This window comes from Montipora foliosa, chromosome 4, assembly GCF_036669935.1.
Source record: "Montipora foliosa isolate CH-2021 chromosome 4, ASM3666993v2, whole genome shotgun sequence".
NCBI classification, from domain to species: Eukaryota; Metazoa; Cnidaria; class Anthozoa; order Scleractinia; family Acroporidae; genus Montipora; species Montipora foliosa.
Genome location: NC_090872.1, coordinates 18,642,580 through 18,655,642, shown reverse-complemented (window position 1 = coordinate 18,655,642; position 13,063 = coordinate 18,642,580). Strand labels below are relative to the sequence as shown.

The following is a 13,063-nucleotide window of genomic DNA, read 5'->3' as shown; positions in this document are numbered from 1 at the left end:
GAATTCAAGACAACAGTTAATTTTCTGCGGAAAACATGACCAAATTCATAAGCATTGACAGTTTTTGATTAGCTTTTCCTGCCTTTGCTGAGTGAGAAAGATGTTAGATCCATTTGAAATACATTCTTATTTAATCATAATAACTCCCGTTTTCTTTAACATTTTTCTCCATAGACCACCCCTGTGGACCCATCCATGGACCCCTTCATAGACCTGGTCCATTTCCAAATAATTAAGGTAAATGGTTTTCTCAGTCTGTACTATAAGTTATGGAGCCTTAGCTAGAAAGAGGAATGAAATAAAGCAAATCTCCAATTATTAACTTTTTCATGCATACATCAAGGGAATAAAATAATATCATAGGTCTCTGCTTAGTAACTGCAACATTGCAGTCACAATGAATATGTCAACGAGCTGTACGTAGTTTAAGTATTAAATACATAATAGGCCTAAAAACCAACTTTAGGCCTAGGGTTAGCCAAATTGACCTGGTTTTGGGTTCCTTCCTTCGTTTTTGAGTCTTAGGGTCTTGGGGGTCTTTGTTTTCAAGATACCCATTAAACACCAGCATTTAAGTCTTTATGTCCACTAGGTATTTTTGGTGATTTAAGACATTTTAACAGGGAGAATTGAAAGAAAAGTTTATGTAAATGAAGAGAAATCTGATATACAGATACTGTATCAATTTAATTAATAATAAAACATTTCTTTTGCTTTCGCATCATGAATTATTAATGATCTTACAAGACGAGCTACAGGTTAAAGTGATTTGAATGTTATCAGAAACCCATAAGAGTTGAAACGTGTAACGTGCGTTCACGGCTTCCGAATATTCAGTGCGAACTGATTGGTTGAATGTTTCAGTGCTAAGTACCATATTTGGAAACCCCTCGCTCTTGTTGTTCCAAATATGGTACTTAGCAAATTGAATATTCAGAAGCTTGTTTCCCAGCACACAAGGGGCCGTTACACGTTTCAACCCTTATGGGTTTCTGATGTTATTTAATATTGGTCTCATTTTCCTCAATTCAAACCATCATTTAGGGTAAAGAGAACAAAAATAGAATCAAAATGGTTTGAAATCACTAAACCCAATAGACCTCTTTACAGAAGTGTTCTTAGTTACCTGACCTTTAAATGAAAGTGAGCCTGGTGTTGACCTTGTTATGATACATACCTCCCTCCTTTTTTTATGTTAATGATGTTGTTGTCTCGCTAATTAAGCAGTGAGGTTTCTATCAAAACAAGGTCAGCTCCAGCCTCACTTTCATTCACAGGCCAGGTAACTAAGCACAAAACTGTAAAATGAACTACTGGTATTGCATTTTTAAACCACAAATTTTATTAATCATGCACAATACATTGTAAGCCCACCATTTGTGCCATACCACTCTCTTGCATATCCATGATCATGGTTATTTTCCGCCTGGGAAACATTCTTACCTGAAAAAATAAACAAACTGAAAATATTATATTTCCTCATAACTGGAGGGATGCGGCACTTTCTTCAGAGGAATGGAATGGGCTCAAAAATATTATTTATAGTTAGCAACTATTCACCAAAGTGGAGGTGGCTAGTGGTGGATATTACAGAGGTAAATATCCACCATTAGTATATACTAATAAAAACAGTGGATAGCGTTGAACGCGGGCACTGATTGGCTCGTCAAACTTCGAATATCCTGTGCTATTTACCTCCGAGCAACTCGGGAAAAAATGGCGTCCCAATTAGCATCCGTGACAAGTGAAGAAAACATCCAAATTAATTTTTTGTGCTGTATATCATTTCACTGTTCTAGTATATACTAAAACAACTATCCACCTCAGTGTCGGTGGCTAGCGTTGGATATTTACCTCACCGCTTTGCGGCTCGGTAAATATCCACTGCTAGCCACCTCCACTTCGGTGAATAGTTGTTAACTAGCCACTGACACTGACGTGAATACTTTAGTTGTCTTAGTATGTACTAAAACAGTGAGATAATATAGCACAAAAAGATGATTTTAACTCATTTATTCCTGCAAAGATAACAGCATTTTTGGGTGCCAATTCCACAAATTGCTCAGAGGTGAATGGCAAAGGATATTTGGAGTTTGAGTAGCCAATCAGTGTGCATGTTCAATGCTGTCAACTGTTTTAAAGTATAATTATACTAATGAGAGATATCGTATGATGATGTAATCTTGACTGCTTGATTTGTATCTCAACAACAGACCTACTCCAAGAATAAAAGCTTCGCAATACTATCTACCCGTATTGAGCATATATAAGCAAGAATTAAAACTTTGCAAAACTATCTTTTAACCATTAGTTATTTAACAAAAAAAAAAAAATTGATTTACAGCTAATACTATCTGATGATTCAAAGCCAATCCTTTAACAAAACTAGGTTTGAAAATTAAATTTGCTATATTTTACTTACATGCTTTTCTAATAGAAACACCAAATATCTTTTAACTTCTTGTTGTTGCTGAGGGTCTCTCTTATAGAGTTTGCCGGTAAAGATAACTGTAAGAAAAGATACAACTATTTAAATTTCAGTACAGTTATGTTCTTTACTAAATGATACGATATCTGGCAGATACAAAGCAGACATTTTCTGATTTCACAGAGAATATTATTTTTTTTCAGGACTATGGATTTCCAAGCTTCAGAGAAAAAGGACATGATTTCCTCTATTTAAATCTGGTCCATGACAATTGCATGTAGAATTTTGTTATTTTTCTTGGTATCGGAACAGCATTCAGTGATATTTGTGTGGCAACTAAATTTACTTGAAATTATTAGGTAACTAGTAGACAGTTAATGTTTCAAACATCCTTGATGTCATCTTGCCATGTTTAATGGTAAACCAAAAACCAACAACAACAGTAATAATAATAATAATAATAATAATAATAATATACCGGTATATCAATATATTTTTTTTTCAGGACTGAAAGGTTGACCTACACTGTCATGGGTTTCATTAAGGTTTGAAGGAGGGAGCAACATTTGTTTAACACCCGGGCAATGTATTGGGAAGGCCCACAAGGCTTTCCCTCGTAGGGGGGCTCTGGGGGCTGGCTCCCCCAAGAAAATTTTGAAAACCTTAAGTTGCAGAGATGTGTTTTCCTGCATTCTGAAGCCAAGAGCAATGTTCGTCAACCACAGAAAAATCACACCTTTCTTAGACAAGTTAATGATTTGATACCAATATCCACTTGAAGAATATCAATTCATTAACGTGACAAAAAAGTGCTCTCACATTCTTGCCTTTTCTGATCTGGAGACAAATTATTCGGCTCGCTAAGAAACATAATCGGCGATCGACAGCGATCTTTTCTGGGCCACCAAAGCGAAACACCCAACATTGGGGCGTTTCAGGTGGTCTTTTATGGATGTAGCAATTCTTTTCACAATATGTTATGGGGCAATTCGTCCTGAATTGAAATTGGCCTTTGAAATTGAATGCAGCGTATGAAATTGTGACATAATTTTTAACAACCGAAGACATCATTGAGATGGTGAAAGCAGATGGGCAAAGTCATGCCCACAGCCGGTCAGTTTGCCCGGTGCCTGGCCCTTAATGAAACCCCTGTGCTGTAAAGACCAACTGCTTTGCTTAAAGTAAATATTCTAGATAACATTAAGATACTACCTAAGGTGTTCCCATCTTTATCTTGGCTATGTTGAAATAGGAAGCCAGACTCAAATAGTCTACGGTCTATTGATCTCTCTGTAAGGTCTGTGTAACAAGAAAAGCAAGTAAACTTAACAAGAGTCTTAAAGCACGGGCAGGAATTGGATGCTAAAAGGCCAATGCTGTGAGTAATGCCAAGTTGATTTTCACAATTATGTAAAGTACAATATTATTGTCCAGACAAGTGTAGTCTTAAGAAGGACTGTTTGAGATGACATTAACTTCAACTTATTCGTAGTGTTATTGCTTGACTGTCAGTTGACCCTAGATGTAATTGGCTGTGAAGACTGAACAGTGATTGGTGCATTTCAAAACACACCAATTACACTTGAAAGTGACCATGATATTGTATGATATCAGGTCAGTGACTTGAGATTGTAGGATATTAGAACAGTAGGTGAGGCATCTGATTACTTAAAAAGAAATTTGGTTATGGTACTATGAATTATAGAGTACACCACGATGGCATCCTGGCTCATTAGCAAATGGCTATAAAGAAGTCTCAACAATGAGTGATTCAAGAGCAAGGAGAACAGTGGAATTTTGTTAACCAAATTCCACTTGCTCAAAAACTGTTATGCAAATAGTTTTTAGTCCGGTTGGTTTTTGAGGAGAGGGGAAACTGGAGAACCCGAAGAATACCTCTCGGTGCACAGTAGAGAACCAACAAACACAACCCACATATGACGAGTCTGTGAATCGAACCTGGGCCACATTGGTGGGTGGCAAGTGCTCTCACCGCTGCGCCATCCCTGTGACGGAGGACATTTTTCCTTAATCACGAGGGCACTTTCGGTAATCAAGAGGGCATGATAACTTGATCTTGATTGGTTAACAGTTGCTTATCCAGAGCAAGCGAAGTTACAAGAGAATCTTCTTCCAGATTAAACTACTTCTTTATCTACATATAAAATACATTTTAAGCGCTATTTCTCTAATGACAGCAACAATTTATTGAATTTTCTTTTACCGAATGTGAACATGTTGATTGTAATTTGTTGTGGCACTGAACTCCCTCAATAATGTGCCCTTGTGCAATTACAGATTAATTTCAATAATATTGTATTTTCAAAGTTTTCCAAATTGCCATCGTCGCAATTTTGTGAAAACTTTGAAAATACAAGTGAAATTGTGTGCTGTAGAAATTGATCCTTAATAATTATTGCCCTTGGGCCCATGCAAATTATTAATTTATATATAATTATATGTAACATCCATTCACTCCAAAAGACTTCCTCCACTGCAAACAAGGCACCTTAGCGTAAAGAAATAAGACATTTGTACAGTGTATCTGTTTGGGGGCTATTTCATCTTTGGTAAAAGGTAAAGTCTGCTACGAGCCTAGAAGGCCCATTAGGCCTGCGCTTATCTTTGGTTTCTGTAGCATGAAGCGAATAGGAGTATTTCTACTCCCTCCTGGATGGGATGCCAGTCCATCGCAGAGTTACCCCAAGCATTAAATTTGCCGGTACCCATTTATACACCTGGGTGGAGAGAAGCACCGTGAGAGTAAAGTGTCTTGCCCAAGAACACAACAGAATGTCCTCGGCCAGGACCCGAACCTGGACCACTCGATCCTGAGTCAAGTACACTGACCATGAGGCCACCGCGCCTCCCACCTATTTAGTCTTTGACATCCCCTTAATGGTAAAAGTAGTGGTCCCTGTGGCTTTTCAGAAAAGAAAAGGAAAGTGAAGTGTATAAAGAAAAGATCCGAGTAAATACCTCATAGAACATAAACAAATATGGTATCACCCAGGATATACCATTCTTCACCACATGTTGATGGAAAGTGAGTTTTTGAACACTGCCACATCCCTGCTGCCACCAACACCCCTCTACAACATTGATGGTGCTACTTTGAAAGACGGGCAACTTACTAATTAAAAGCAAGAATAAACTTGTAAAGGTTAACAATGCGCAAGGAGTTGATTAGCATTGTTCCTCTATTGACACTTCAAAATTTCATTGATTGACTGCTTGAGAAAATTGATTTTGTCCCAACTAATTACCAAGGCAAGCAGGGCACCATTGACTTCCCTTCTTTTAGATTTCAAAAAGCGACTGAGCCAAACATCATCATCACGAACTCTCTTCAAATCTTGCTCATGAAATTCGTGCAGATTAGTCCCTGAAAATAAGACAATGTGGATGTGCAATAAGCTTAACTAAAACTCAACTACAACATGCAATATCAGATGAAACACCAATAACAGCAATGAATCCAATGTGTCCATTGCAAACAAATCAAGACATAGGGCTGTTATCACTGCAACAGTACCTTACAGTACAATCATGGGACGTCTCCAACCATTTCACATAAACTCATTTCACAGCCTTACAACATTCATGTTGCTACCAGACCTATAACCACTTTACGATCATAGTAACTTGCAAATGTGAAAGACACTTTAGATGACATTGTCCAAGCTTAAGGCCACTTATATTGGTGATACCAGTTGGAATTTTAAAAAACAACTGACTGAACACAAACGCACAACAAAAAAGAGGTGACCTAAATAACTGCACTGCTGAACACAACTTACTGAAAAATCACAAAATTGACTTGGACCCAGCTAAATGACACTAGCAGTTGCCAACTGAACTGTTGGCAACAACTACCAGCACCATACAAACAGCTCTTGATAAAACCAACAGTTAAGTCAAACAATGACAGAGATTAAAACGTTCTACCACACGCACAGGGTCCCGAGTCTGCACAATCTGTTTGTGCATGTAACTGTTTGCAATTTTATAATAAAACTAATGTACTGGATTCACCAATACATTCAAAATGCAGTTCTTGATAATTATTTTTTTTTATTCACAGGACATATGTCCTTTCAAATCTTCATTTTGGTCGGACATTTGACAAATTGGACCGGACATAATTTATTGACTGACAACATCTTGAAGAAGATAACTCAAGATGTGCTGGTGAGATGTTCGGTCGTTGTGTCCGATCATAATGTGAAATTGGCCGGACATTTTCAAAATTTGGTCAGACAATGTCCGATGACCGACTGTTATTTCCAGCACTGAAAATGCCATACCTTCGAAGCAGTTGAGATGTGTAATAGTTTTCACATGTACCAGCCTGCTGTGATTGCATCTTTCTAACTGGATGCTGTTTGGGGCTGGAACTTGGCTGGCATATGTGGAAAGTGTTGTGCATCTCAACCACTCGGAAGGTATGGGATTTTGATTTTCTTCTAGGGCTAGCTCCAGGCCATTTGGATGAATTTTTGATTGAGAAGTAAGAGAAGAAGAGTGAATCTTTTGGCTATTCTCCTGCGAAGTTTGAAAGGAGAGCGATATGAATTTCTAGGGAAAAATGCCTGGTGCTGGAGCCGTTCAAAAAATTAGCTTCCTTTTTGTCCTTCCATTGAGAGAACAGTAAACAGTGAACTCGAAATCTTCCAAATCGCTCAAATTATCACTTCTGAGGCCAAAGAACAACAGTACACTCCAGGTAAGGTAATACAACATTTATTTAGTGTTAGTCCATGCACATATTTATCGATATATCGCTACAGAAGAAGCAAACAGCCACTGATTGGGCAGATCAAAGACCAGAGTACAGTCAAAGTGGCATTATGGGAGGACTCTCTTTAAAAATGGCATGCCCTGAGACACCATTGAGAAAGGGGCCATTTGGTCCCTTGTTGTTACAAACAGTTACTCTTCTCAAACCAGCTGATGACTCCAAATTTTCCTGAAATTGAGGTCCCATAATTTATGAGTCAAATGGTCAATGAGTCAATGAGTCATGAGTCAATGAGACTCACAGTCAATATAGCAATAATTTAGTGATTAAGCCTAAGCCCTCGTTTCACTGATTAGGCCTAAGCACTCTCTGAAATTTTAGCTTTCATTTTATGGGTTAGGGTAACTGCACTAACTCATAGACTCATTGATTCATTGACTCATAAATACTTGATATTCCCTGAAACTACTGTATTTATATTCGAGGTTGCACTGTACTTATACGACTCACTGACACAACACAAAACACTTGAATCAGCTGAGGAAGATATTATCTGTTCATCAGGGTACAACTATGTCTAAAGGTTTGTCAATGTCACCAAAAACAGATCTTCCAGGACATCTCTCACCCAGACCACCTTAATTCATAAATTTTTGATATGACCCCTGGGTTCAAATCACTTGCTGATAAGCTTTATAAACCTTGCTGCTTAATATGTTAATAGAAACTCGTTAGCATTACAACAACATGATTTACGTAAGAAAAGCAATGAGGTTTGCATCAAAACAAGATCAACACCAGCCTCACTTTTACTCAAAGGCCAGGTAACTGAGCACAGAACTGTAAAATGGTCTTTTACACAATGACTTTATCTTAAAAGTACAGAGGTCTAGCTACATCGATCAGCATAAATAAATCAAAGCTCACCAGAAAAAAAAATCGCATCATAAATAAATTTTTCACAGTGCTCATAATTTCAGAGGGTATTCTCCAAAATAGATCGAAGAATGGTGCGATTCACCCTCGTCCAGACTTGTATGTGCGTGTGAAATAACGTCGATGTTATAAAAATCCTCACCGTGTTCCTGAAAAAATCGCTGTCTGAGTTCGTTGATCTGTTGTCTCTCCAAGTCATTCTGAAAAATTAACATATGAGAAATCCCGGTGGTACATTTAAGGAAATAATTCAAAACAACATGCAAAATTAATTTCTAGCTTTTACCTCGTCCGCCATCTTGAACGACGTTGATTTTCGGCTTTGTTCGGGAATTTCCGGATGAGTACGATTGTTGACCGAAATTATTTCTGAGGTTGAGTACGGAAGTTACCTGCTGCACCTGTCACAATGTGAAAATCACTATAAGGATGTCAAAAAAGAGATAAATTTTCTATGATCAAATTCTTCAAGTAGAGGCAAACATGCTGTCATCTTGATTGTTGATTCCGGCCCATGGAATGATTCGAGAGTGAAATGGCCGAACTGCAACTGACAAGAAACTTGCTTTTGATTTTCTTCTTCGTCATTCGTCACACAATGCAAGAATCAACTGGTAAATCTGTGACCATGAATTTTGACTTGGTCCCTGAATGGAAAGCGGAGATATCACAGAGAGCATCAGACTATGGTAATTCGCTAAATTTCTGTTTTGATGGGAAGATCGCTCGTTTTTCAAACAGCAACTGCCCGGTCTTTGGTACAATGTGTCGGAGACCATCAGTATCATCATCTAGAGATCCCGAGTACGTGAAATAACTTGCTATTTACTAGCAGAGTTTCATTTATGATAGGTGCTTGTCAAATCTAAACCCGCTATTATAAGTTTTGAATAAGAATTCTCACCGGCCGTCATGAGAAATAATACTTTGATTTTTGTTTTGTTTCGCGTACAGTTGCAATTATTTTATAAACCGAGAAAGTAGGGTTTTTTTTTTTATCCAGCAAGGTGTCAATTTATATCACAGCAGGTTGTTAATTGATTATTTGTATATTTTTCACGTAACCTGATTTATTGTCTTGCATTTAACGACGAATATACATGGTGGCCGGGAACATCTCAGTACGACGGCAAGGACAAGTCGACGTGAGATTGCAGTGAGGGAAACCGAAATGACACATTGCGCATGTATGGCGGGAGGTATCTTCGAAGTTCTGCTCCGGGGTCCGACGTGAGAAAGCGTCATTGGAAAACAAGAGAGCATTAATTTCACATACTTATTAAGCGCTTTTTTTGCCCAAAATTTTATGTGAATTGGTGAGAAGGGATACATTAAGAATGGCATGTATTGATTTTTCACCTAGAAATAAATTGATTAGTCAGCTGTTTCTAAAAACGTAGTCATTGCAGGGTTAATAAGAAGGTCTCGGTTTTCGCTAATTTACGCACTGTGATTTCTAACGACAGTTTCCTGCTTTTCAATATAGTTGAACACATAATACTTCCATTTATGGCCAAAGAACTGGATGAGTTGACTGTACCAACAGTCAAAGGGAAAATTAAGACACCGTTAGGAGAGGTACAATACGAGCTAAAGAAGTGAGTAACTTTGGAGAATTTCCCGCAAGTCTTTGTCTTGTGTTCATTAAGTAAAAGAGTGACGTTATTTGAGTTCGCTGTATCGCCCGCCCATTCATATTTTGTAAGCCTGCCTTCATGTAGTACAGCCTCAGAAATTATCCTATGAAATGTTTGCAACTCGGTAATAAAACCACTCGCCTGAGCTGGCAGCTTGATAATTTTCTAATTTTGTTTCCTGGGGTTTTTTTCCGGCGGGAGTTGGCATTTCTTGATCAAGGGAAAGGTTGCAAGCAGACATGGCCGCATGGACGATTAAACATTTTCCTAACAACCCTGGCCCTGGTTACTCGAAGCATGCTTAGCACTAACCAGTGTTAAGTACCATGGGAAGCTATAGATTTTGATGTAACTATTAACCAACGGTTAGCACTAACCAAGCTTCCAGCAACCGGCCCCAGTTTGCTAAACAAACTGCTAGGCAAGCAATGTTTATCCGACGACGACCGGTGACTCAGTCGGCTGAGCAGGAGGATATCGTGCGGAGATCCGCCGGGTTCAAACCCCTGTCGGACCAACACCCAGGGTCTTAAAAGTATCCGAGGAGAAAGCGCTGCCTTTGTAATTTCATTTGCAAATGGTTAGACTTCCAAATCTTCTAGCATAAAGACTACAAAGCGTAGGGCCACGTCTCACAACCTTTTGTGTTATCAACACTATAGGATGTTAAAGAGCCCACACACTGTTCGTGAAGAGTAGGGAGGAGACCCCCGGTGTTGAGGTCTGTCCTCTTTTCACATTCATGAGTAGTTTGTTTGTGTGGGTGAGATCAAATATGGACTGATAGCGGCTGCCAGAGGCACCTTTAAATTACAGGCTGACGTTCGATCTCGCCCCAGAGAAAGAATTGTAAACCGCTATGACACTGTATGTAGGAGGCATTGTGGCCCAGTGGTTAGGGCGCTTGCATTGAGATCGGGAGTTCCCGGGTTTAAGACTCGTTCTGACCACTTGTTGAATTTGTTCCTGGTAGTCCCTGGTTCAATTTCTCGGTTCCTCCCGTAAGTAGCCGATTGGTTTGCCTCCGGCCGTTAGGATTATTAACAGTTGTTGCTATGTTCTGTCGTTTCGTTCATTGTGTTCCATGGGCTCTGAAAATCCCATACGGGGAGCGGTAATTAAGTATGTATATATATATGTATATAATGAAATGACGTGATAAATTGATCATCAGCTAAAAGTGCTCAATGGGTTTACCAGAGCTTTGAATAGATACGTAGACTTGAACTAGGTCAAAAACATTTATGTTTTTGACCTAGTTCAAGTCTACGTATCTATATATGTATATATAAATGTATGCAATATGTGCGGTTCAGTTTTATTTTGCATGACCACTAACATCCAGCAGATATAGTAGGATAAAATTTACTTACAAAGTTGACAGAGACGGTTGAAAACTGGCACATATGTTTTCGAACACATGCTGTGGCAGAAATGTTTAATCTTTAAGCCGGGTTGTTAATACGAGTGAGTTTAGGGCCAGGGCCAGGCCCAACCGCAAGGCGTTGTAAACCCATCGGGACGGCCTGAGCCTTCAGACTAACACTGAAGTTGTTTATTTTTACTCTCATCAGTGTCAAGTTATCTAACGTTGTGTTGGAGAAGTTCAAAGTGTCTTTGTTACCTGACAATGCCTTACAGATACACGCAAATCACGCCTCGGGTAATGTGGCAAGTGACTGGCATTACAAGGAGAGTTCTTGGTGAGTAATTATTAACGAGGTAGAATCGAGGGGTTTATATAATAGTACCCAGGTTATAAGCATTATACTTGAGATCATCAACCTATGAAAGCGAATAACAACAAAATGCATAAACTTTGCGTCGGTTGAGATTAAGGGAATGGTGGCAAAGCTTTTTTGCGATTCATCTTTGTATAGTCGTAGTTCCTGACAAATTCTTTAAAAAAGTTCGTCAATCCGATGTAACTAATTTATGTTCACCGCAATGGGAAGAAAAATACCATCACGGTTAGCCGAAACCAATGAAACCTCTCGGCTCTGTAACACATCGCACACATCGCTGTAGGAAGCGGGCAGAATTATCACCCGAACGAAAGATATTTCCTCGTTCCCCTGCTATCTGAGCAGATTAAAACCAACTGAAACGAAGTGGAAATACTTCTTTAGTCATAAATACAAACTTAGGATAGTTGACTCCTGGAATCTTCTGCCTTACGAATATATTTTTAAGCGGGGAGTTAAGAAGTTTTTATTGGACAATACATTAAATTAGTTATCCATTGTTGAATTATTGATTTTATTTTGATTTTACTACTGTATTTTCGTATTTTGTATTAGTATATATTCATTGGTGATCTGTTCTTTTTATGGGGTCCTGGACTCCTTTACGGTTTATCCATATGGCTATTAATATTATTCTTATTAGCATGTGTTACCTTTAATGCCATTAAATTGTAAAAAATAAAAATAAAAATAAAATAAAATAAAATAACTTATGATCCCAAAAAACGCTTGTTTTAAATTAGAATAACAGAATTATTTGCAAATGTGTTTGTAACAATTATTGTCTATGCATGCTAGGCCTCACATCTCCGACTCAGGATCATGTGACTTGTCAATAACGGATTTGTCCCTTGAGATGTCTTTCTTTGTGGATGGTAGGTCAGTTTATTTATGCATGCGCAAAAGAGCGCAGAAGACCAATAGATTGGCACAAGAGACGATAGGCGAGTGTGTCTTTAATTGGTGTTCTTATACAAAAATTTTGTTTTATCAACGGAGTTGATAATGTAAATTGGCCACCGTACAGAGATTCTAAAAGCTGACGTTTCGAGCGTTAGTCCTTTGTCAGAGCGAATCGAAGAATTATGGGTTACGTGTAGTTTTTATAGCAGAGTAGGAGCTACGCTATTGGTGGTAACATGGCAACGTGAAAAATAGGAATACATTAGTTAAATGAAAAGCGTTCGTTAATACCGTGAGGATTAAGGGTGCCGATTTGGAAGATGAATTTTTGTTCCAGATTCTTGCGGCTTTCCGTCGTACCTAGATGCAGGGAAAGGCCGCAGATAGCCACGTGTTTTTTGGAGTGGTTAGGAACGACTGGCTTAGAAAAATCTGGAACAAAAATTCATATTCCAAATCGGCACCCTTAATCCTCACGGTATTAACGAACGCTTTTCATTTAACTAATAGATTCCTATTTTTCACGTTGCCATGTTACCACCAATAGCGTAGCTCCTACTCTACTATAAAAACTACACGTAACCCACAATTCCTCGATTCGCTCTGACGAAGGGCTAACGCTCGAAACGTCAGCTTTAAGAATCTCTGTACGGTGGCCAATTTACATTATCAA

The 13,063-nt window shown here is 38.5% G+C and overlaps 2 protein-coding genes across 2 annotated transcripts in view; one reads left to right on the top strand and one right to left on the bottom strand.

The window, feature by feature from the left end:
* Positions 1 to 8,421, bottom strand: part of LOC138000149 (motile sperm domain-containing protein 2-like) — a 36,201-nt gene extending 27,780 nt beyond the window's left edge. Inside the window, exons 1-7 of the mRNA XM_068846346.1 lie at positions 8,392 to 8,421; positions 8,248 to 8,305; positions 5,695 to 5,813; positions 4,899 to 4,937; positions 3,641 to 3,728; positions 2,423 to 2,508; positions 1,375 to 1,443 (exon numbers count right to left, since the gene is read on the bottom strand). Coding sequence (XP_068702447.1) covers positions 1,375 to 1,443; positions 2,423 to 2,508; positions 3,641 to 3,728; positions 4,899 to 4,937; positions 5,695 to 5,813; positions 8,248 to 8,305; positions 8,392 to 8,403 — 471 coding nt within the window. The 5' untranslated portion in view covers positions 8,404 to 8,421. The remainder of the gene's footprint in view (positions 1 to 1,374; positions 1,444 to 2,422; positions 2,509 to 3,640; positions 3,729 to 4,898; positions 4,938 to 5,694; positions 5,814 to 8,247; positions 8,306 to 8,391) is intronic.
* A 63-nt stretch (positions 8,422 to 8,484) lies between these two features.
* LOC138000153 (bactericidal permeability-increasing protein-like) overlaps positions 8,485 to 13,063 on the top strand; it is an 8,571-nt gene continuing 3,992 nt past the window's right edge. Inside the window, exons 1-4 of the mRNA XM_068846352.1 lie at positions 8,485 to 8,794; positions 9,592 to 9,703; positions 11,317 to 11,445; positions 12,286 to 12,362. Of these exons, the coding sequence (XP_068702453.1) occupies positions 8,641 to 8,794; positions 9,592 to 9,703; positions 11,317 to 11,445; positions 12,286 to 12,362 (472 nt within the window). The 5' untranslated portion in view covers positions 8,485 to 8,640. The remainder of the gene's footprint in view (positions 8,795 to 9,591; positions 9,704 to 11,316; positions 11,446 to 12,285; positions 12,363 to 13,063) is intronic.